A 23218-nucleotide genomic window follows, 5' to 3' on the forward strand; every position below is an offset into this window, starting at 1 on the left:
GAGGCGTGGGGATGCAGCCCCGAGCCCACGGGGAAGGGATGAGCAGGGGGAAGGGGGTTGCCCCGCCGCCTCCGGGGCTCACCTCCATGGCGGCGGCTCGGTGGGGATGCAGATCCTGCACAGGCTTCGGCTCAGAGTCCAAACTGTGTAGGGAGGGCAAGGTCCAGCCTGGCAGGGAAAGGTCCCCGTCGCACGTGGGGGTCCCGTGGGGAGAGCGTGGCCTGGCACGGCGGTGGCAGGGGGTGAGGTGGGGATGCCGGCTCGGGTCAGAGGGAGGAGCTGGGCTGTGCTGGCTCCAAATGCGAACCGCCTCCTGGGCCATGTCGGGGGGGGGGGGGTTCAGGCCAGGACAAGCTCCACAGCAAAGACCACCGTGGGAGCCCCCCCCTGCAAGCATCCTGGGGTGGGAGACCCCTCCCAGCGGTTATTCCCCCCGGGGCGGGTGTGGGAGCATCCATAGTGGGAGCTGTGCAATGCACAGACCCTGTGCACAGACCCCTCCGGGGGTGAAGGGGGGCACAGTCCCTGGGGCAGTGCGGTGGGTGCACGGACTCCTTTTCGGGGGGAAAGCTGGGTGCACCCCCCCCGCCCCATCAAGGACCCCTTTTTGTGGTGCGGGGGAACCAGCGTGTCCTCACCCCACCCTCGGCGCGACACGCGGCTGGATGTTTCCCAGGGGACCCCCCGTCCCGAGGCGTGTGGGGACCATCGGGGGGGCTCCTACAGCAGAGGGGCGATGGGGGGCGATGGGGGGCGATGGGAGGCGATGGGGGGCGATGGGGGGCGATGGGGGGCGACGGGGGGCGACGGGGCGCGATGGGGGCGATGAGGGGCGATGGGGGGCGATGGGGGCGATGGGGCGCGATGGGGAGCGACGGGGGGCGACGGGGGGCGATGAGGGGCGATGGGGCGCGATGGGCGGCGATGCGGGGCGATGGGGCGCGATGGGGGGCGATGGGCGCGATGGGGGGCGATGGGGGACGATGGGGGGCGATGGGGGACGATGGGGGGCGATGGGGGCGATGGGGCGCGATGGGGGGCGACGGGGGGCGATGGGGGACGATGGGGGCGATGGGGGCGATGGGGAGCGACGGGGGGCGATGGGGGGCGATGGGGGCGATGGGGGGCGATGAGGGGCGATGGGGCGCGATGGGCGCGGTTGGGGGTGATGGGAGGCGATGGGGACGATGGGGGCGATGGGGACGATGGGGGGCGATGGGGGACGATGTGGGCGATGGGGGCGATGCGGGGCTGAGGCCGCGGCGTGCGCTGCCCGCCCGCGGTTGGGGCGACGGCGTCACCCCGCACGGCGATGCGATGCCGCCCCGTCCCGCCCCGGCGCAGGGACCCCCGGCGCAGCCCCCCGCCCGCCCGCCCGCCCGGCCGCGGCCTCCCCGGGCCGCCCCTTCCGCTGGCGTCAGGCCGCGGCGGGCGGAAGCGGCGGCGGGCGCCGGACAGGCCGCGCTCCGCTGGTTCCCCGCGGCCCGAGCCCCGAAGCCGGCGCAGAGCCCCCTCCCCAGCCCCGGCCCGCTCGGGCAGAGCCTCTCCCCGGCCCGCAGCCATGTCCTACAACTACGTGGTGACGGCGCAGAAGCCGACGGCCGTGAACGGCTGCGTCACCGGTACGGCCGCGGGACGCCGGGGCCTGCGGGCGGGGAGCGGCGGGGAGGGGAGGGGGCTGCTGAGGGCAGCGAACGAGCCCCGTGCTGGGCCCCGGGGAGGCTGCGGCTCCAGGGCTGGGGTCAGCGGTGGGCCCCTCACTCGCTGCTGCAGGGACACGGAGCTGGGGAAGGGGCTGGAGCAGGAGGGTGCTGGGGAGGGGCTGAGGGAATGGGGGTGCTGAGCCTGGAGGAGGCTGAGGGGAGACAGCAGCACCCTCTGACACTCCCTGACAGGAGCCAGAGGATGTGGGTCAGTCTCTTTTCCCACTTTACAAGCAGCAGGATGAAGGGAAACAGCCACCAGCTGCCCCAGGGGAGGTTGAGGCTGGAGCTGAGGCTGAGCTGTGTCCCTCAGAGGGGTGTGAGCCCCTGTGCCAGGCTGCCCAGGGAGCTGGGGCTCAATCTCTGCTCGCAAGCAATGACAGGACAAGGGGAAACGGGCTGCAGCTGCCCCAGGGGAGGCTGAGGCTGGAGCTGAGGCTGAGCTGTGTCCCTCAGAGGGGTGTGAGCCCTGTGCCAGGCTGCCCATGGAGCTGGGGGAGCACTCAGCCCTGCAGGGACCCCACAGCCGTGGAGCTGAGCTGCTGAGGCCGTGGGTATGGCATTGTGAGAGCAGTGCTGGGCTCCAGTGGCTTCAAGAGCTTTTCCCAAGCCAAACCATTCCGTGGTTCACCAGCAGTTTCTTCTCCCCTCTTGCCAGGCCACTTCACCTCAGCAGAGGACCTGAACCTGCTGATTGCCAAGAACACCCGGCTGGAGATCTACGTGGTGACAGCAGAGGGGCTGCGGCCCGTCAAGGAGGTGGGGATGTACGGCAAGACCGCCGTCATGGAGCTCTTCCGCCCCAAGGTGGGTGCTGGGGGGCTGCTGGGAGGATGGGCACGGCGGCTGCTGCCTTGGGCACCTTCCTGAAGGCACCTTCTGCTTTGGCAGGGGGAGAGCAAGGACTTGCTGTTCATCCTGACAGCCAAGTACAACGCCTGCATCCTGGAGTACAAGCAGAACGGAGACAGCATCGACATTATCACCCGTGCCCACGGCAACGTGCAGGTGAGTGAAGCCAAGCTCCCTTCCTTGGCCGTGGTTTGACCCTGCCAGTGACCAGGCCCAGCCTAGCTGATGGGATTCTGCCTCGGTAGCAGGTTCTTTGCCCACCACTGGTGTTCCCTGAGGCTTTTTGCCTGTGGTGAGTCAGCCCCGGGGACACAGCTCCAGCCGTGTGCTCGGGGTGGTTTGCAGAGTAAGGAGTGCTTGGGGTGCTCCTGCTGCAAGGAGAGTGCTCAGAACTCAGTGTGAGGTGGGATTCCCTCGGTGTGAGGTGGGATTCCCTCGGTGTGAGGCGGGATTCCCTCGGTGTGAGGCGGGATTCCCTCAGTGTGAGGTGGGATTTCCCCCTGAGAAGTGCTTCCTGGGGGGTTTGGTGGCTCATCTCCACACGCAGGAGCCCTCCTTCACAGCTGCAGGTGTTCTCCATCGCGTGGCTTAGGATCAGGATGTGGAGTGGAGTCACCCCCCACCCTTCTGAGCAGGACAGAAATCCCCTGTGCCTCTCTGCTTGGTTGCTAGTTGTCCTCCAAACCATTCCCATCAGCCCAAAGCTCTTCTGTTTGCAGGCACTGAGCATTTGCTGGGTTCCTCGTGGGGGAAGCTGAGCCAGGAGGGGTGTAGGTGGGCACATCCTGGCAGTGTCTTTGGGGAGGGAGAGCTTCATCTTGCAGTGCCATGGCTCTTGCCTGGTGACACAGGGACATATCAGCCCCCAGCAGGGGACACTGAGGGCTCTGGGGAGGCTGATAACAGCCCGGCCACAGGCTGAGCTTTGCTCATGGCCGTGGGGGCGCTTGGCAGCGATGGAGAGTGGAGGTGCAGGGTGTTTGGTGTGAGAGTACAAAGCAGTTCCCAGGCTCCTGGGTCAAAGGATGTACCATGGGAGCTCTGCCAGCCTCTTGGGTGGCCGAGACCCAAGATCCTGAATCCCCTTGAGCTTCCCAGATGGTGTCTCAAAACCTTTGTGGAGCCCTTCCTCGGCTGGAGGGTGGGAACTCTTGTACCTGGCATGCTTCAGACCCACGAGGGGAGGGGGGAGGGGGATCTCTTTCTGCTGCTCAGTGCCCTCTGTCTGCCCCCCACGGCCCTGCATCCGTGGCTCAGGACCGCATCGGCCGCCCCTCGGAGACCGGCATCATCGGCATCATCGACCCCGAGTGCCGCATGATCGGGCTGCGCCTCTACGACGGCCTCTTCAAGGTCATCCCCCTGGACAGGGAGAACAAGGAGCTCAAAGCCTTCAACATCCGCCTGGAAGAGCTCCAGGTCATCGATGTCAAGTTCCTCTATGGCTGCCAGGCTCCCACCATCTGCTTTGTCTACCAGGTACCTTGCCCTCGGGCACTGGAGGCCGCTGGTGCTCCAGCCAAAGGGCTTTTCCAAAGGGCTCTTGGAGCTGCCTTTTTGGGCAGAGGGAGGGGCTGGCTGCAGCTCCTGCAGCTGAGGGAAATCAGTGTTCCTCTGTGGGGCTGCTTTGCCCTTTCTGGGAGGAGGGGGGAGAGCTGGGCTCCTTGGATTGGGCCCGTTTCTTCAGGGCTTGCCAGCAAGCACTGAGCAGGTGGGTTAGAGCCAGGGTTGGTTATTGCCCTGTAAACACCCCCTGGGAGACTTCAGCCTCTCCCTGGAAAAAGCAGAAGGCAGACTGGCACTGCCTTGGGACCACAGCCTGTCACTGGCCCACAGGCAGTGTCTGCAGGCCCTGCTCTGAACAGCCACGTTGAGCCTTTGCTGTGCTGGCTGAGCGAGGGATTCCCTCTGCTGTGGCAAAGCTGGGGCTGAGCTGGGGACTGCAGGGGAATCCTTGTCCCTCCTGGTGTGGGTTTCTCACCCCACCCCACATGCCAGCAGTGACTTGGTTACTCCCTTTCTCTTATTGTTTCCAAGGGAGTGCTACTGAACCCCTCCCCTGATAATCACTGAGTAGAGAAAGGGGGGAAATCACTTTGTCACCACATAAGTAGGGGCTGGGAGGGCAACCCAGGTCTCCCTGTGCCAGGACAGTGCCTTCCTCTGCCCCATGCTGGGGACTACCCCCAGCCCTCCTGCATCCCACCTGCTGGTGATACCAGGGTGTGCACAGAGAGGGAGGACAACAGGGAGGGGGTTGGTGAGCTGCACAAAGCCAAGGACTTTCAAGCCCTTGCTAATTCCTAGGAGCAAGCCCTGTTTTCTCCCTGAAAGCTCTGCCACCCCCATCCTGTTCCAGGGCAGGAGGGACCCACCATCCCTTGTCTGGCAGAGTGGAGCTTGGCCTGTGCCTCCTGTACACTTCCAGCCCTCTCCTTTCTGTGTGCCTGAGGACTTTATCCAGGGACTCTCATTCCTCTGTGCCTGAGCAGGGGATGCAGGGGCTGTATCTTCACAGGGGATGCAGGATCTTCACCCCCCACAGCCACACTTGCCTTCAAAACCCAGTGTCAGAAGGGAAGCTGGCAGCCAGTCTTTGCTCTAGAGATAAAGCAAGGTTTGGTTTCTTGTGTTGTGGCTGGGTTTTCCTCTCAGCCTGAGGGACTTCCCCAAAGCTCAGGAGCCCAAGCAGTGGTGGGGGGCTGCTCTGCAAAGTGCCACGTGGCTGTGAGCTCAGCAGTGCTGTTGCTGTTGGGTGCTGGGGAAGCTTGAGTCAGGGAAGGATGGTGATTTGGGCACCTTTTTGAGCTCCATGTCAGGGATGTGCCAGTTTCCACCCAGCAGCCTTGGCCATGCAGTCAGTGAGGAAGAAAAGGCCTTCTCTGGACATCTGACACCTTTACATCAGAGCTAATCTCAGTGGTTTATCCATTCTAAACATGTGTTATACAAGACAAGGGTAAATTAATGGCCTGATCCATGTCTAACAGTACAAATGTTCTCCCTGCAGCAGGAGGGAGCTGAAAGTTCTGACTCATTGGGTTTTCCATCAGACTCTGCCTTTGTTTTGGTCCCTGGGTGTGTGTGTGGAGAGGGGAATGTTTCCAAGCTGCTGCTTTGATCCCCCCCCTCAGTGTATTCATCACTGCACCAGGCTTTGGGCTGAACAGAACAGCAGCCTCTGAGAGAATCTTTTTGTGCAGCTCTGAAAGCAGAGGAGGTGACCACAGAAAGGGGAAGTTCATTCAAATCAGCCCAGAAGGCTCAAGAGCTGCTGCAGGGAGCAAGGGGGGGTGCTGAGGAGAGGTGGAGACATGCTGAAAGGTTCATTAGCGACTCCTCTGCTGTTTTAAGGGCCTCCCTTCACCTTTCTCCTCCCCATGAGCCTGTTTCTCCTCCTGGCTTCCTCTGTTCTCCTTCAGCTGGTGCTGCAGCCACTGGAGGCCTCTGCTCAGTGGCAGAGGCTGCAAGGGGGGGATCTGAGAATCAGAAGGTGATGGGGGTTGGAAAAGGCCTTTGAGCTCCTTGAGTCCAACCCCTCCCCTCACACTGTGAGCTGTTTGTGAACAAACCCTGGCCCCAGCCTCCTGCCACCCACCCTGTAGGGCCTGAGCAGCACTGCTGAGGTGCCCCTGAGCTCAGGCTTCTCTCCTGCAGCTGAGCAGCCCCAGGGCTGCAGCCTTTGCTCCTCACACACACGTCCCAGCCCCTCAGCACCTTGGTGTCCCTGCACTGGCCTCTCTGCAGCACCTCCCTGTCTCTCCTGAGCTGGGCAGCCCAGCACTGGCCACAGGGCTCAGGATGAGGCCTCAGAGGGGGTGCAGAACCTCCCTCAACCTGCTTCCCACAGTCTTTACCCAGCAAGGAGATTGTTTCCTCGGGAGAGCAGCTGAGGAGCATCGAGGTGGCAGCTTGGCCTCTCTGGCTTGTTCCCAACAGCCTTGCTGGGGCTGGAGACACTGCTGATACCACACAGTGCTGCTCCTCTGTGTCTGTAGAGAGCTGTGTGGCAGTCCCAGCTAACAAAGAAGCAGAAATCACTCGGAGTCTGCTTTGGCTCAGGGATTTAGTCAAAGATCATCCAAGTCAGGGAGACCCTGAGCACGTGTGTCATGGCTTGGAAGGAGGCTGCAGAGGGGACGGGCAGAGTGGGAAGCCTCAGCAGCCCTCCAGTGCTGTGGAAGGAGCTGACTTGGAGCCTCCTTGCTTCGTGGGTGTCTGGCCAGCTCTGCCTCAAGGCCCTGGTGCCCTGCAGGCCGTTGGCAGTGGGCAGAGCCATTTGTGGCTTCTCTTTCAGGACCCTCAGGGTCGCCACGTCAAGACCTACGAGGTGTCGCTGCGGGAGAAGGAGTTCAACAAAGGGCCTTGGAAACAGGAGAACGTAGAGGCTGAAGCCTCCATGGTCATTGCAGGTTGGCCTTTCTCTGGGGAGAGATCTGCCCTTCCCCATTCTGGATGCCAGAGCTACACAGGTTCTCTCATAAGACATCTGTCTTCTCCCTGCTGTGCAGTGCCAGAGCCTTTCGGAGGGGCCATCATCATCGGGCAGGAGTCCATCACCTACCACAACGGGGACAAATACCTGGCCATAGCTCCACCCATCATCAAGGTGAGTGGCTGCTGAGACCCAGAGGAATTCCTCCCTTCCCAGGTGTCTCTCAGGATCTGCTCAAGAATCAGAGCTGCTTTTGTCTCTAGGTGTAGCCTGATAGGGCTGCTTACCCCTCAGAGGGCTGGGGAGTGTTTCACCTAGTGCCTGCCCTAGGTAAATGTGAAGTGTGCTTGGAAGTGGGGCAGTAAAGCTGCAATCTGCTTTGGGCCTCAGAGAAAGGGGTTAATTAGGAGGCTGTGCATGCCCTGGGCATGGCTCCAGGCCAGAGCCTGGTTTCATTTCAGGCAGCAAAAGGTGTGAATGAGCCCCTTGGAGACCTGAGGCTGCTGGTGTATGATTGGGGCACTTGTTCAAAGGAGAAAAGAGGTTTAAAGGGTCTGTGACAGGGGTTGAGCTTGTGGGTTTTGTCAGGGGGATGGGCCAGTCCCCAGGTCTGAAGGTGCAGGAAGCACAAATGGCACAGCTGAGGTCTGACACAGAGCTTGAGCTGTCATCAAACATGGAGAGGTCCCCAGGGACCAGAAATGAGATCATTTGACAGAATCCCCCAGTGCTGGGGGCTGGAAGGGCCCTGCAGAGCTGCCCCAGCTCCTGCTCCTGGCTCAGAGGGCAGCAGAGCCTGGCCACCAGCCACTGAGAGCCACAGGAGCAGGAGGGACAGGCTGCTGAGTCCAGAGCGTGGGTGAATCCAAGCAGGAGCCTCTGTGGTGCTGCCCATCACCCCCCAAAATCCCTCCTCAGCTCCTTCCCCCACGTCCCCTCAGGCCACAGAGGTGGTGTGTGCAGCTGGCCAGGGGTGTGGTGTGGAGGGGGGAAAGATTCCTTGGTTCTAGGTGGAGGGAGGTGCTGGGGAATGAGCCCTGAAACCTGCTAATGGATACGAGTCAGCTCCTCCACGATCTTGATCAGGTCGTCTACAGTGGCTTCTCTCTTCATGCCACTGCCATCATCGATCTGCAGGGGGAGGCAAAGGCATCAGGGCACAGACAGGCACAGAATCCCCAGTGCTGGGGTGGGCAGGGCCCTGCAGAGCTGCCCCAGCCCCTGCTCCAGCAGCTTCCCCTGGCTCAGGGTTGGGAACCTCCTGAGGAGCCTCCCTGGGCAGCCTGGGCCAGGGCTCCCTCCCCTCAGCACCAAAGGGCTTTCTCCTCCTGGGCCAGGGGAGCTGTTTGTGTCCCAGCCTGTGCCCATCACCCCTTATGTCCCCCACAGCCCCCCCTGGGGCTCTGCAGCCTGTAGGGCCTGAGCAGCATTGCTGAGGTGCCCCTGAGCTCAGGCTTCTCTCCTGCAGCTGAGCAGCCCCAGGGCTGCAGCCTTTGCTCCTCACACACATGTCCCAGCCCCTCAGCACCTTGGTGTCCCTGCACTGGCCTCTCTGCAGCACTTCCCTGTCTCTCCTGAGCTGGGCAGCCCAGCACTGGCCACAGGGCTCAGGATGAGGCCTCAGAGGGGGTGCAGAAGCTCCCTGGCCCTGCTGCCCACCCTCTCTGGCTGCCCCCCATGCTGCCACTCCTCTTGCCCACCAGCCCACGTTGCTGCTCATCTTTAATCAACCACAGAATCTCTGTTTGCTTCTATTTCTGATTGAAAGATGCCTTCAACCCTCCACACAGCAGCTTCATTCCCTTCTGGCCTGCCCAGAGGCTGCCTGTGCTCCTTTGGGGCAGCCCCTGACCCTCCTTTGCCTGCAGCAAAGCACAATCGTGTGCCACAACCGGGTGGATCCCAACGGCTCCCGCTACCTGCTGGGGGACATGGAGGGACGGCTCTTCATGCTGCTGCTGGAGAAGGAGGAGCAGATGGATGGCACTGTCACCCTGAAGGACCTTCGTGTGGAGCTGCTGGGCGAGGTGGGACTTGGCCAGGTCAAGCTGTGGGCTGGGAGTGATGTGCTAAAGGGCTGAGTGGGGCTGGAAGTGGCTCAGCTGAGGGCTGAGCAGAAGGATTGGTGGGTGTGGGGTGAGGTGATGCTGCACAGTGTCACAGCTCTGAACTTAGAGCAGGCTGAGGGGACACAGGAGCACCCTGTGACACTCCCTCACAGGAGGCTGCAGGGAGCTCCAGGTGTGTGTCTGCTCACCAGGAATGAGCCACAGGACAAGGGGAAACGGGCTCCAGCTGCCCCAGGGGAGGCTGAGGCTGGAGCTGAGGCTGAGCTGTTTCCCTGAGAGGGGTGTCAGCCCTGTGCCAGGCTGCCCAGGGAGCTGGGGCAGTGCCCAGCCCTGCAGGGACCCCACAGCCCTGGGTCAGCGCTGGGCTGGGCTGGGTGAGGGCTCCAGCAGCTCCAAGGGCTTTTCCACTCAACCAGTTCTATGGTTGTGGGACCTTGTCACGACATCCAGCCCCACAGCCCAGGGTGGGGAGCAAAGGGCTGGTGCTGAGGCTCCTCTCAGCACGGGGCTGGGCTCAACACCTGCAGCCTCACCACCCCACGGCCTCCAGCTCCCCACTTTTGCCCCAGAAGCTGAGGGTTTGGGAGGCAGGACCCAGAGCAGCCACCCCCTGCAGCTGAGCAAGGAGAGGAGGGGCACAGGAGCCCAGGCAGGGGGATGTCAGTCTCTTCCCAGCCATGAGCCACAGGACAAGGGGAAAAGGGGCTGCAGCTGTCCCAGGGGAGGCTGAGGCTGGAGCTGAGGCTGAGCTGTTTCCCTGAGAGGAGTGTGAGCCCCTGTGCCAGGCTGCCCAGGGAGTGCCCAGCCCTGGAGGGGTCCCAAAGCCGTGGTGCTGAGGTACTGAGGGCTGTGGCTCAGTGCTGGGCTGAGCAGGGGGATGCTCTCCAGCAGCTCCAAGGCCTTTCCCAACCCAAATGACTCTGTTAATTGCTGGCAAGTTCCCTGTCTGGGCACTTGAGAGTTTGCACCATCTCCCCAGTGTTTCCCTGCTGCCTCTGCACAGTCCCTGGGAGTCCCTTCGTCCCTCTGGGGCTTTGGTGATGGGATTTCCTCCCTCTCCCTGTGCCCTGAGTCTTGCTGTTGGGCTGCAGCTCAGGTGTGGTCCTTGCAAGGCTATTCCAGGGCCCTTTTCAGGCCAAAGATGATTGACTTGCACCTCCTCCCTTGGCAGACATCCATTGCAGAGTGCCTGACCTACCTGGACAACGGGGTGGTGTTCGTTGGCTCTCGGCTCGGCGATTCCCAGCTGGTGAAGGTACGTGGCAGCTGCCTGCTGCCTCACTTGCCCACTCACACAGGGTTTTGTTTCCATCCTGACCTCTTGAGGTGCCTGTGGAGAGGTTTTTTCCACCCCTTCTCCTTCCACTTGCTTGCTTCTGCTTGTTGAAAGCCACTGACGGGCTTCGTTCCCAGCTCAACGTGGACAGCAACGAGCAGGGCTCCTACGTAGTGGCCATGGAGACCTTCACCAACCTGGGTCCCATCGTTGACATGTGTGTGGTGGACCTGGAAAGACAAGGCCAAGGGCAGGTTAGAGTTCATCCTGCTTCTCTTTTTCTCACTGTTTGGATTGTCTGGCAGGGAAACTTAGTGGAGGACCTCAAAACCACCTCGAGGTGCAGGGGTGGTGTTGAGGTCTCACACCGAAGGGTGGTGAGAGTGGGGATGCTGAGGAAAGGGGCCGCTTTCCTGCAGTGGGGAAGGATGAGATGGGTACAAGGAGGAGTGGGGAAGCTTCCCAGCAGTGATTTGCTCAAGGATCACCTTGGTTTCCCTCCAGCTGGTGACGTGCTCAGGCGCCTTTAAAGAGGGTTCTCTGCGGATCATCCGCAACGGCATCGGGATCCACGAGCACGCCAGCATCGACCTGCCAGGCATCAAAGGTGGGGCAGTGCTGCCACATACAACCCTCACTCTGAGAAGCCCACCCCTGGGGACACAGCTGCCACCCCACAGCTTTTTTTTGGCATCTTCCCTGGGTGCAAATGTGGCTCCTTTTCCTCACAGGTTTGTGGCCCCTGAGGTCAGACTCGCATCGGGAAACAGACAATACATTGGTGCTGTCCTTCGTTGGCCAGACCAGGTATGGGGGTGCTTAAGAGTGAGCCAGGCTCTCTGCAGCCTCTTAGAGCTGGATTTAGCTGGAATTCCCTTCCCTCCTCAGGGTTTTGATGTTGAATGGAGAGGAGGTAGAAGAGACAGAGCTCACAGGGTTTGTGGATGATCAGCAGACTTTCTTCTGTGGCAACGTGGCACATCAGCAGTTGATCCAGGTAATGGGAGGTGCAGGGAATGGCAGATGTGCCTCACAAGGTGACCTTATTGATTGTGGGGTGTCCCATGGTGACCTCACTGATTGTAGGACCAGCCTAGATGTGTGTTGCTCACCAGGGACAGGGTTTGCAGCGCTCCCCTGGGCCTCTGGCAGCCGGGGAGCTGGTGCTCTGGCTCTGAGCAGAGGGCTCCTCTCTCTCCCCAGATCACCTCTGCCTCTGTGAGACTGGTTAGTCAGGAGCCCAAAGCTCTGGTGAGTGAGTGGAAGGAGCCCAATGGGAAAAACATCAGCGTGGCTTCCTGTAACAGTAACCAAGTGGTGGTGGCTGTGGGACGAGCCCTCTACTACCTGGAGATCCGCCCCCAGGAGCTCAGGCAGATCAGGTGGGTGCACATTTGCCTCTTGGTCTCTGCTGGCTGTCTTGAGGCTTGAGAATGACACCTCTGTCTGCTTCCTCCTGGCTGCCAGTTCCACAGAGATGGAGCATGAAGTTGCCTGCCTGGACATCACCCCTCTGGGGGACACCAACGGCATGTCCCCGCTGTGTGCCATCGGGCTCTGGACAGACATCTCTGCCCGTATCCTGAAGCTGCCATCCTTTGAGCTGCTGCACAAGGAGATGCTGGGAGGAGGTAGGGCCCTGCTGGGGCTGCTGCTGCTGTCAGGGAGGGGCAACTGGCCTGCTTGAGAACAAGGGCTGGGGTTGTGCCCCTGTGCTGGGAGGCTGCAGCTCCAGGGCTGTGCTTGGTGCTGGGCCACTCACTCACTGCCACTGAGGGGATGGAGCTGGGGAAGGGGCTGGAGCACAAGGGTGCTGGGGAGGGGCTGAGGGAATGGGGGTGTTGAGGCTGGAGAAGAGGAGGCTGAGGGGAGACAGCAGCACTCTCTGACACTCCCTGACAGGAGGCTGCAGGGAGCTGGGGGTCAGTAATGAGTGACAGGACAAGAGGAAAGGGGCTGCAGCTGCCCCAGGGGAGGTTGAGGCTGGAGCTGAGGCTGAGCTGTTTCCCTGAGAGGGATGTCAGCCCCTGTGCCAGGCTGCCCAGGGAGCTGGGGCAGTGCCCAGCCCTGGAGAGACCCCAAAGCCCTGGAGCTGAGGGGCTGAGGGCCGTGGCTGAGTGCTGGGCTGGGCAGGGGGTGCTCTCCAGCAGCTCCAAGGGCTTTCCCAACCCAAGTGATCCTGTGCCTGAGTGACAGCAGCCTTCTCTTGCTCCCTGCAGAAATCATCCCTCGCTCCATCCTGATGACAACCTTTGAGAGCAGCCACTACCTCCTGTGTGCCCTGGGGGATGGAGCTCTCTTCTACTTCGGGCTCAGCCTGGAGACAGGTAACTGCAGGGCCTGGCATGGGGTGGGCTGCTGCAGAGGCTGCTTGGGCTCCTGCTCTCTTCCATCCATCTGGAGAGATCTCTCTCTTTCTCTTGGGGTCCTGCTGAGGTGAGCTCTGGGACCTGGTGGGTTTCTCCATCAGACTCTGGGGGAAGGAGATGAATTCTCCTCTCCGTTCCCTCGCTGCCAGCAAGGATGCATTTAACTCCTCCTCACATCTCTAACACTGTGCTCTTGCAAGCTCCCTTGTGGCAGCTCATAAACCTGCTGCTCCCTCTTCTTCAGGGTCCCTGAGTGACCGTAAGAAGGTGACCCTGGGGACACAGCCCACCGTGCTCAGGACCTTCCGCTCCCTGTCCACCACCAACGTGTTCGCCTGCTCCGACCGCCCCACCGTCATCTACAGCAGCAACCACAAGCTGGTCTTCTCCAATGTCAACCTCAAGGAGGTCAACTACATGTGTCCCCTCAACTCAGATGGCTACCCTGACAGGTGAGGCTGCACCTTGCCTGCTGGCACACGGGCTGAGGGAGCTTTGGGCTTGGGAAACAGGGATCAGCCATGGAGAATCAGAGTCCTTTGGGTTGGGAAAGGCTTTGGAGCTGCTGGAGCTCACCCCCTGCCCAGCTCAGCACTGAGCCAGGGCACTCAGCACCTCAGCTCCATGGCTTTGGGATCCCTGCACTCTCCCAGCTCTCTGGGCAGCCTGGCACAGGGGCTGCCACCCCTCTCAGGGAAACAGCTCAGCCTCAGCTCCAGCCTCAACCTCCCCTGGGGCAGCTGCAGCCCCTTTCCTCTTGTCCCATCCCTTGGGGGCAAAGAGTTACTCCAGGGGAGTGAGTGTCAGAGAGTGCTGCTGTCTCCCCTCAGCCTCCTCTTCTCCAGCCTCAACACCCCCATTCCCTCAGCCCCTCCCCAGCACCCTCGTGCTCCAGCCCCTTCCCCAGCTCCAGCCCCTCAGTGTCCCTCTGGCAATGAGTGAGTGGCCCAACACTGATCCCAGCCCTGGAGCTGCAGCCTCCCCAGTGCCCAAGGTGCTTCAGAGGATGTGGAGCAGAGGGAGGTTCTTGCTGTGCTTTACAAGCCCCATTGTTTGGTGTGTTTATCCCCACAGCTTGGCCTTGGCCAACAACAGCACCTTGACCATCGGCACCATTGACGAGATCCAGAAGCTGCACATCCGCACAGTCCCGCTCTACGAGTCCCCCAGGTGAGCTGAGCAGGGAGGGCAGGGAGCCTGGCTTGAGGGCAGGGAGCCTGGCTTGAGGTGGGACATGGCTGGGGGAAGCCTTTGCAGTCAGTGTTCCTGTTGTGAGCTCAGCACACGGCCTCATCTGGTTGGCTTTGTGCTGGGAGCGCTCTGGGCACGCCAGCAGCTCTGCCCCTCCTTGTCTGCAGAGCCTCTGCCTGCTCACCTTGGGGTGTGCTGTGCTGGCTGTCCTGCTCACACAGCTCTTGTCTGTCCTGCAGGAAGATCTGCTACCAAGAGGTGTCTCAGTGTTTCGGGGTGCTCTCCAGTCGGATCGAGGTGCAGGATGCCAGCGGGGGTACCACTGCTCTCAGGCCCAGCGCCAGCACCCAGGTGAGGGGCAGCTCTGGGCTGTGGGCACTGCAGCTCCTCTGGTCAAACACATGCAGGTTTGCCTTGACCAGAGCTCTGAGTGCTGGCTCTTGCTTTTGGCAGCCTCCACTCAAACATCTGGGCTGCTGTTTGGTCTCGAGTGGTTTCCTCCTCCCAGGGCTGCAGGCCCAGGTGTCCTTCAGGCAGTGGCTCTGCTGGAAGCCACAACACTGCACAAACTCTTCTTTTAATGCTGTTGCTCAGCTGTTCTGCCTCTGCTGGGCTTGTCACACATCTGGTGCAGGGAGTGTGGACACTGGCTCAGGTTGGGGTGGGAAGGGCCCTGCAGAGCTGCCCCAGCCCCTGCTCCAGCAGCTTCCCCTGGCTCAGGGGGCACAGGAACGTGTCCAGGTGGGGTTGGGAACCTCCTGAGGAGCCTCCACACCCTCCCTGGGCAGCCTGGGCCAGGGCTCCCTCCCCTCAGCACCAAAGGACTTTCTCCTCCTGGGCCAGGGGAGCTGTTTGTGTCCCAGCCTGTGCCCATCACCCCTTATGTCCCCCACAGCCCCCCCTGGGGCTCTGCAGCCTGTAGGGCCTGAGCAGCGTTGCTGAGGTGCCCCTGAGCTCAGGCTTCTCTCCTGAGCTGAGCAGCCCCAGGGCTGCAGCCTTTGCTCCTCACACACATGTCCCATCCTCTCAGCACCTTGGTGTCCCTGCACTGGCCTCTGTGCAGCACTTCCCTGTCTCTCCTGAGCTGGGCAGCCCAGCACTGGCCACAGGGCTCAGGATGAGGCCTCAGAGGGGCAGCAGAAGCTCCCTGGCCCTGCTGCCCACCCTCTCTGGCTGCCCCCCAGGCTGCCATTGGCTTCTCTCCCACTCCTCCTGCTGCTCCCCTTTGCCTGAGCCCCTGGGGAGCAGGATGAGGATGTGACCCCCCCCTTGCTGTGTCCTAGGCCCTGTCCAGCAGCGTGAGCACCAGCAAGCTCTTCTCCAGCAGCACTGCGCCGCACGAGACGTCCTTTGGGGAGGAGGTGGAGGTGCACAACCTGCTCATCATAGACCAGCACACCTTTGAAGGTACCCAGCCCAAATGCTGCCCATACCCTTGCCCAGCCTCCCTCAGGACAAGCCCCTTGAGCCTGGTGATCCTCAGAGGTGGCATTGCACCGTGGCCTCCACTCAAGGAGGAGTGGCACGCAATCCTTTTGGGTGGCAAAGCCCTTCAAGCTCCTGGAGCCCACCCCCTCCCCTCCTTCTGCCACTAACCCATGGCCCTAAAGGCTGTAGGGCACAGGCTGAGTGCAGAGTGGGGAACAGGAGTGGGGGATCTCCAGGCAGCTCCCTGTGCTGTGCTTTCAGCCCTCAGCTGCTCTGCCCACCTGCACCTTGGGAAGGCCCCAACTGCTTCTCCCTTTCCCTCTTTGCCCAGTGCTTCACGCTCACCAGTTTCTCCAGAACGAGTATGCCCTCAGCCTGGTCTCCTGCAAGCTTGGCAAGGACCCAAACACCTACTTCATTGTGGGCACAGCCATGGTGTACCCCGAGGAGGCAGAGCCCAAGCAGGGCCGCATCGTCGTCTTCCACTACTCAGACGGTAAGGACAGGTCCAGCTCCTGGAGGGAGAGCAGGGCTGAGCCCCACAGGCCCAGGAGAGCTCACAGCTCTGTCCCCAGCAGCTTTTCCCCTGCCCAGACAGGGTCTGTGGCTGCTCTCACTCCACTGCACACCATCAGTTTCCCTCCATCCCCTAAAGAAGCTCCAGAATCCCCCATCAGAACTGGCTCCTGGTGTTTGCTTCTGGGGCCCTGTGGCACATCACAGCTTGTTCCTTGCCCAGTGCATCCTCTGGGAGAGTTTCCAGAGGGAAAAGCAACGCTCAGAGCAGCTTGTCTGAATCCCTTTGGCTGGTCAGCCCAGAGCAGGGTGAGTAATGTGGCTTTCTTGCAGGGAAGCTGCAGAGCCTGGCTGAGAAGGAGGTGAAGGGGGCTGTGTATTCCATGGTGGAGTTCAATGGGAAGCTCTTGGCCAGCATCAACAGCACGGTAGGGGCCCTGGGGAGACCCTCATTGATTAGTTTGGGGAGACTCTGACTGATCTGTTTTGGGAGACCCTCATTGATTAGTTTAGAGAGACCCTGATTGATTTCTTCTGGGAGATCCTCATTTGTTTTGAGACTCTCATTGATTTCTTCTGGGACACCCTCATTGATTTCTTTCAGGACACCCTGATTGATTTGTTTTGAGACCCTCATTGATTAGTTCAGGGAGATCCTGATTGATTTCTTCTGGGAGACCCCCATTTCTTTTAGGACACCCTCATTGACTTACTTTGGGAGACCCTCATTTGTGTTGAGACCCCCATTGATTAGCTTGGGGAGCCCCTGATTGATTTCTTTCAGGAGACCCTGATTGATTTGTTTTAAGAGACCTTCATTTGTTTTGAGACCCTCATTTCTTTTGGGACACCCTCATTGATTAGCTTGGGGAGCCCCTGATGGATTTCTTCTGGGAGACCCCCATTTGTTTTGAGACCCCCATTTGTTTTGAGACCCCCATTTGTTTTGAGACCCCCATTTGTTTTGAGACCCCCATTTCTTCTGGGACACCTTGATGGATTAGTTTAGGGAGACCCTCATTGATTAGTTTTGGGAGCCCCTGACTGGTTTCTTTCAGGACACCCTGATTGATTTGTTTTGAGACCCTGCTTGATTAGTTTTGGGAGACCCTCATTGATCTACTTTGGGAGACCCCTCATTGATCTATTGTGGTTGTCTCTGATTGATTTCTCCTGTGAGACCCTGATTGATTAGTTCCACCAGGAGCCCCTGACTGACTTGTTCTGGGACTCCCTGGCTGATTTCTTTTGGGAGCCCCTCATTGGTTTGTTCTGGGAGCCCCTGAGTGAGTGATTCCTTCAGGAGCCCCTGAGTGAGAGATTCCACCAGGAGCCCCTGAGTGAGTGATTCCACCAGGAGCCCCTGAGTGAGAGATTCCATCAGGAGCCCCTGAGTGAGTGATTCCACCAGGAGCATCTGAGTGAGTGATTCCATCAGGAGCCACTGTAAGTGATTCCATCAGGAGTCCCTGAGTGAGTGATTCCACCAGGAGTCCCTGAGTGAGTGATTCCACCAGGAGCCCCTGAGTGAGTGATTCCATCAGGAGCATCTGAGTGAGTGATTCCACCAGGAGCCCCTGATTCCTTTGGGGCAGAGGTCTGAGTGCTTGTGCAGCTGTGTGTGGGTGTGAGGCAGAGCCCCCAGCCCTGCTGGGCACTGTGTGCTGCTGGCTCTGAGCCCTGGCCCTGTGCCCAGGTGCGTCTGTACGAGTGGACGGCGGAGAAGGAGCTGCGCACCGAGTGTAACCACTACAACAACATCATGGCCCTCTACCTGAAAACCAAAGGGGATTTCATCCTGGTGGGAGACCTGATGCGTTCTGTCCTGCTCCTGGCATACAAACCCATGGAGGGCAACTTTGAGGAGGTACCAGTGCTGGCACACAGCCCAAAGGCACGCTCAGAGCAGCCCGTGCTGCCTCCTCCCAGCTCCTGGGCAAGGGGAAGGGTGGTTAAGGTGGTAAAAGGAGGAGCTTGGCTCACCCTCAGCCCTGTCACCTGCCTTGAGGTGGATCACAGTGGTTTCTGGAGGGTCAGGGAGGCAGGGAAGCGGGAGCCTGGAGAAGAGGAGGCTGTGGGTGCACACCTGCTGCCCGCCAGCGTGGGGAGATGCCATCTGCCTCGCCTGGCATCCAGTTGGAATGGCTTTAGTGCCACACTGGACCAGGCATTGGGACAGGCTGGGCGTTTGAGTCCTTGGAGTGGCTCTGGGCAGGGCAGGGGCTGGTCTGGGAGTGCCCAGGGAGTGCCCTGACACTGTTGAGTGGCCTCCAGGGAGCGTTTCACGCTCAGCTGCTTCATGAGACGGGCTCCTCCTTCCCATTTCTCCTGCCTGTTGGTGCTGGGTGCAACAGAGATGCTGCCTCCCAGGACAGAGGGAATCTTCCTCTTGTATCTCCTCTTGCCTCCCTCCCAGATTGCCAGGGACTTCAACCCCAACTGGATGAGTGCTGTGGAGATCCTGGACGACGACAACTTCCTGGGAGCAGAGAACGCCTTCAACCTCTTCGTGTGCCAGAAGGACAGGTGAGCTGCTGCTGCCAGGAGGAGGGCTGAGCTGATGGCACCTCCTGCTCACCTCTTGCCAGCCCCAGAGTGTGCCAGGCAGGGAGGGCTGGGAGGAGCCAGGGGGAAGCTCCCACATCCAGCCTGAGAGGGGGTCGCTTCGTGCTTTCAGCGCAGCCACGACGGACGAGGAGCGGCAGCACCTGCAGGAGGTGGGACTGTCCCACCTGGGGGAGTTTGTCAACGTCTTCTGCCACGGTTCCCTGGTGATGCAGAACCTGGGGGAGACATCCACACCCACCCAGGGCTCTGTGCTCTTTGGCACAGTCAATGGCATGATTGGTAAGGCCAGGGCTGCCCAGCCTCAGCTCCCCTGCCCGAGCTGCCCTCTCCCTGCCTCTCCCTTCATCTCCCCTCCCCTGGATTGCTTCCAGGGCAGGGAATTGCTCTGGTTGTCTTGGCAACTCCTTGTCCCATCCAAACCCTGCTGGGAGCTGCTGAGACACCCTGGGCTGAGCCCTTGAACCTTCATCTCCCTTTGCAGGGCTGGTGACCTCGCTGTCAGAGAGCTGGTACAACCTCCTCCTGGACATGCAGAACAGGCTGAATAAAGTCATCAAGAGCGTGGGCAAGATCGAGCACTCCTTATATCCTTCCCCAGCTCAGGCAGATGCCAGGGGCTGCAGGGGCAAACTGGGCTGGGGCAGGTGTGGGCTGGGGGGTACATCAGCTGCAGAGGGTGTCTGTTGGGTGCCCAGGGCTTTGGGAAGGTGCCTGTGGCAGAGTATCATAGAGTCATCTTGGGTGGGAATGGCCTTGGAGCTGCTGGAGCCCTCCCCCAGCCCAGCACTGACCGAGGGCTGTGGGGTCCCTCCAGGGCTGGGCACTGCCCCAGCTCCCTGGGCAGCCTGGCACAGGGGCTGACACCCCTCTCAGGGAAACAGCTCAGCCTCAGCTCCAGCCTCAGCCTCTCCTGGGGCAGCTGCAGTGCCAAACACTGATCCCAGCCCTGGAGCTGCAGCCTCCCCAGGGCCCAGCACAGGGGGACAATCCCTGCCCTGCTCCTGCTGCCACCCCAGTGCTGAGCCCAGCCAGGATGCCACTGTCCTTCTTGCACCCCTGGGCACGCTGCTGCCTCCTGTTCACCTCCCCCAGCCCCTTTCCCTCCAGCAGCTTCCCAGCCCCTCTGCCCCAGCCTGGAGCTGTGCCTGGGGCTGCTGTGACCCAAGAGCAGGACCCACCACTTGCCCTTGTGCAACCTCCAGCCCACAGCTCCATCCTGCCCAGGGCCCTCTGCAGACCCTTCCTGCCCTCAGGCCGATCCACACCCCCACCCAGCTCGGTGCCATCCCCACACTGGCTTTGCCCTGGCTCCCTCAGCCCCATCAGGGGAAGGAACTCACAGGCTTCCAGGGTGAATCTGTGGCAGCAGCAGCAAAGTGAGGCATAAATCCTGTGCCTTCCCCTGAGCATGGGGGTGTTTGGGGTGTGCAGGGCTGGTGTCACTCCCTGGGGATGCTGCTCCTTGACACTGGCACCTGGAGATCGTTCCACACCGAGCGCAAGACGGAGCCGGCCACGGGCTTCATCGATGGCGACCTCATCGAGAGCTTCCTGGACATCAGCAGGCCCAAGATGCAGGAGGTGGTGGCAAACCTGCAGGTGAGATGGCTGGTGTGGCCTTGGGGGCCTTTCAAAACACCTGCAGGGCTGCAATCCCACATGGGCTTGGGAGTGTTCCTGGGCACATGCTCGTGTTTTCAGTGCTGGGCACAGAGGAACCTGCTGAGGGGCACCGAGGGCAGAGTCCTGCAGCTGGGGAGGAACCAGCCCAGCACCAGCACAGGCTGGGGGTGACCTGCTGGGGAGCAGCTCCAGGAGAGGGACCTGGCAGTGCTGGGGGGCAGCAAAGAACCACGAGCAGCAACGTGGCCTCGTGGGCAAGGAGCCAATGGCAGCCTGGGGGGCAGCCAGAGAGTGTGGGCAGCAGGGCCAGGGAGCTTCTGCTGCCCCTCTGAGGCCTCATCCTGAGCCCTGTGGCCAGTGCTGGGCTGCCCAGCTCAGGAGAGACAGGGAGGTGCTGCAGAGAGGCCAGTGCAGGGCCACCAAGATGCTGAGGGGCTGGGACATGTGTGTGAGGAGCAAAGGCTGCAGCCCTGGGGCTGCTCAGCTGCAGGAGAGAAGCCTGAGCTCAGGGGCACCTCAGCAATGCTGCTCAGGCCCTACAGGCTGCAGAGCCCCAGGGGGGGCTGTGGGGGACATAAGGGGTGATGGGCACAGGCTGGGACACAAACAGCTCCCCTGGCCCAGGAGGAGAAAGCCCTTTGGTGCTGAGGGGAGGGAGCCCTGGCCCAGGCTGCCCAGGGAGGCTCCTCAGGAGGTTCCCAACCCTGAGCCAGGGGAAGCTGCTGGAGCAGGGGCTGGGGCAGCTCTGCAGGGCCCTGCCCACCCCAGCACTGGGGATTCTGTGCCTGTCTGTGCCCTGATGCCTTTGCCTGCCCCTGCAGATCGATGATGGCAGTGGCATGAAGAGAGAAGCCACTGTAGACGACCTGATCAAGATCGTGGAGGAGCTGACTCGTATCCATTAGCAGGTTTCAGGGCTCATTCCCCAGCACCTCCCTCCACCTAGAGCCAAGGAATCTTTCCCCCCTCCACACCACACCCCTGGCCAGCTGCACACACCACCTCTGTGGCCTGAGGGGACGTGGGGGAAGGAGCTGAGGAGGGATTTTGGGGGGTGATGGGCAGCACCACAGAGGCTCCTGCTTGGATTCACCCACGCTCTGGACTCAGCAGCCTGTCCCTCCTGCTCCTGTGGCTCTCAGTGGCTGGTGGCCAGGCTCTGCTGCCCTTCCCTGGGATTCTCTCTTCATTGTTGTCTTTAGCAGCATTTTTTTTTCCTTCTTCTCTGGGTTTTATTTGATTCTTTTTTTGGTTCCTTGTGGGAGAGTTTTAGGAAGAGGGAGGTTAAAAACTGCCTGGAGGGTGAGGGCTGGGGGAGGCAGCTGGGGCTGCTGCTGTGTGCAGAGGAGGGGGGTTTCCTCCCTCTCCATGGCCTCTGTGGCTTGCTCAGGGAGGGGGGAAGCTCCATCACTTGATTTTTCTGAGTTTTACCAAATAAAGTAGTCCAAGAGGAAAGGGTTTTTCTCCTGGTGCTGAGCAACCTGCTGCACTGAGCCCTGACCCCAGCCAGGGACAGGTTTCCCTGTGCTGGAACTGGGAACCTGACTCCAGCTGCCCCAGGGGAGGTTGAGGCTGGAGCTGAGGCTGAGCTGTTTCCCTGAGAGGGGTGTGAGCCCTGTGCCAGGCTGCCCAGGGAGTGCCCAGCCCTGGAGGGACCCCAAAGCCCTGGAGCTGTGGTGCTGAGGGGTCAGTGCTGGGCTGGGCAGGGGGTGAGCTCCAGCAGCTCCAAGAGCTTTTCCCAGCCTGGTCCTTCTCAAGCAAGCTCTGAGGATGGTCAGTGAGTGCTACAGGGGCTGCTGCTCCTTCCCTGGGGCCTCACACCCTGGGTAACTCTGGCTCTGCAGCCCCCTCCTTCCCCCTCCACCTCAATCCAGCCCCAGCCTGGAGCTTCACTGTGGATTAATAATTACTCTCCCACTCTCCCTGTGTCTGTTTACACTGGAACTCCTCAAGGCCAGGGGCTGCCCTGAGCTCCCTGCTGCCCTCCCCCAGGGCTCTCTGCCCAAATGCAGCTGAGTGGCAGAGGAAGCCCTGGCTGCCACCCTCCTCCTCCTCCTCTCCATGGCTCTGTGTCCTCTCTTCCTCACCTGCACCAGCCTGGATCTCACCCTGGCCTGGGTTTTTCCCCCCAAGCCCAGCTTTCCCTGCAGCAGCAGGAGCTGAGGGGCAGCCTCCTGCCAGGCAGCTCCTGCCCAAACCCTCCTGGAGCTCCTGGAGCCATGGCACAGCTGCTGGGCAGGGGAGCTGCCCTGGACAAGGCTATATTTGGCCATGTCTCTGCCCTGAGAGGCTGTTTGGGAGTGGGGCATGTGGACAGTGACCTTTGCAGGGAGCTTGGGCTGGGTTGCTGGTGGCAGCTGGGAGCAGACAGTGCTTTTATGAGCTGGAGTGGTTGGGCTCAAGTGCTTGGCCTGCCCAGCACAGCCCTGCCTTGGAATAGAGGAATGGGGCTGCTGGGGACTGGCAGAGCTGCCTCTGTGCAAACTGGGGATGCTGCTGCCAGGGTGATGCTGCTGCCAGGGTGATGCTGGTGCCAAGGTGCTGCTGGCAGCTTCCCTCCCTCAGCTGGGTCACAAACGTGCTGGGCAGGGCAGGGCCAGTGTTTGTCCCGTGCCACTGGCCACACTCCAGCCTCCTCCCCAGGCCAGGAGCTGCCTCAGAGAATCACAGGGACACTGAGGCTGGGAAAGGCCTTGGAGCTGCTGGGGCTCATCCCCTGCCCAGCCCAGCACTGACCACAGCCCTCAGCACCTCGGCTTTGGGGTCCCTCCAGGGCTGGGCACTCCCTGGGCAGCCTGGCACAGGGGCTCACACCCCTCTCAGGGAAACAGCTCAGCCTCAGCTCCAGCCTCAACCTCCCCTGGGGCAGCTGCAGCCCCTTTTCCCCTTGTCCTGTGGCTCATGGCTGGGAAGAGACTGACACCCCCCTGCCTGGGCTCCTGTGCCCCTCCTCTCCTTGCTCAGCTGCAGGGGGTGGCTGCTCTGGGTCCTGCCTCCCAAACCCTCAGCTTCTGGGGCCAAAGTGGGGAGCTGGAGGCCGTGGGGTGGTGAGGCTGCAGGTGTTGAGCCCAGCCCCGTGCTGAGAGGAGCCTCAGCACCAGCCCTTTGCCCCCTGGCATCAATCATTTACCTGCCCATGACCTCACCGGGGCAGGACCGAGGGGCCTGGGGGGAAGCTTTGGGGTGGG

General features: G+C 61.1%; 2 protein-coding genes across 2 annotated transcripts; one reads left to right on the forward strand and one right to left on the reverse strand.

The window, feature by feature from the left end:
- Positions 1 to 720: 720 nt before the first annotated feature.
- On the reverse strand, positions 721 to 1563 carry LOC133625734 (uncharacterized). Its single transcript, XM_061999578.1, has one exon. The coding sequence runs from the start codon at positions 1561 to 1563 to the stop codon at positions 721 to 723; it is 843 nt and encodes a 280-aa protein (XP_061855562.1).
- DDB1 (damage specific DNA binding protein 1) lies at positions 1434 to 21485 on the forward strand. The gene is made up of 27 exons (XM_062000577.1): positions 1434 to 1622; positions 2362 to 2510; positions 2595 to 2711; positions 3813 to 4034; positions 6853 to 6967; positions 7067 to 7164; positions 8859 to 9017; positions 10231 to 10314; positions 10473 to 10589; positions 10840 to 10942; positions 11067 to 11142; positions 11224 to 11332; positions 11539 to 11717; positions 11803 to 11966; positions 12555 to 12662; positions 12949 to 13156; positions 13779 to 13874; positions 14135 to 14246; positions 15179 to 15302; positions 15655 to 15819; positions 16173 to 16267; positions 17536 to 17706; positions 18256 to 18365; positions 18517 to 18686; positions 18889 to 18991; positions 19883 to 20006; positions 20852 to 21485. The coding sequence occupies exons 1-27, from the start codon at positions 1562 to 1564 to the stop codon at positions 20933 to 20935; spliced, it is 3423 nt and encodes a 1140-aa protein (XP_061856561.1). The 5' UTR covers positions 1434 to 1561; the 3' UTR covers positions 20936 to 21485.
- Positions 21486 to 23218: the final 1733 nt, after the last annotated feature.

Source organism: Colius striatus, chromosome 7 (assembly GCF_028858725.1).
Source record: "Colius striatus isolate bColStr4 chromosome 7, bColStr4.1.hap1, whole genome shotgun sequence".
NCBI lineage: Eukaryota > Metazoa > Chordata > Aves > Coliiformes > Coliidae > Colius > Colius striatus.

Coding starts and splice junctions, on each gene's coding strand:
- LOC133625734 (XM_061999578.1), bottom strand. CDS start 1,563: ATGGCTGCGGGCCGGGGAGAGGCTCTGCCCGAGCGGGCCGGGGCTGGG.
- DDB1 (XM_062000577.1), top strand. CDS start 1,562: ATGTCCTACAACTACGTGGTGACGGCGCAGAAGCCGACGGCCGTGAAC. Junction 4,035..6,852: donor CCATCTGCTTTGTCTACCAG/GTACCTTGCCCT, acceptor CTTCTCTTTCAG/GACCCTCAGGGTCGCCACGT. Junction 10,315..10,472: donor GCGATTCCCAGCTGGTGAAG/GTACGTGGCAGC, acceptor CTTCGTTCCCAG/CTCAACGTGGACAGCAACGA.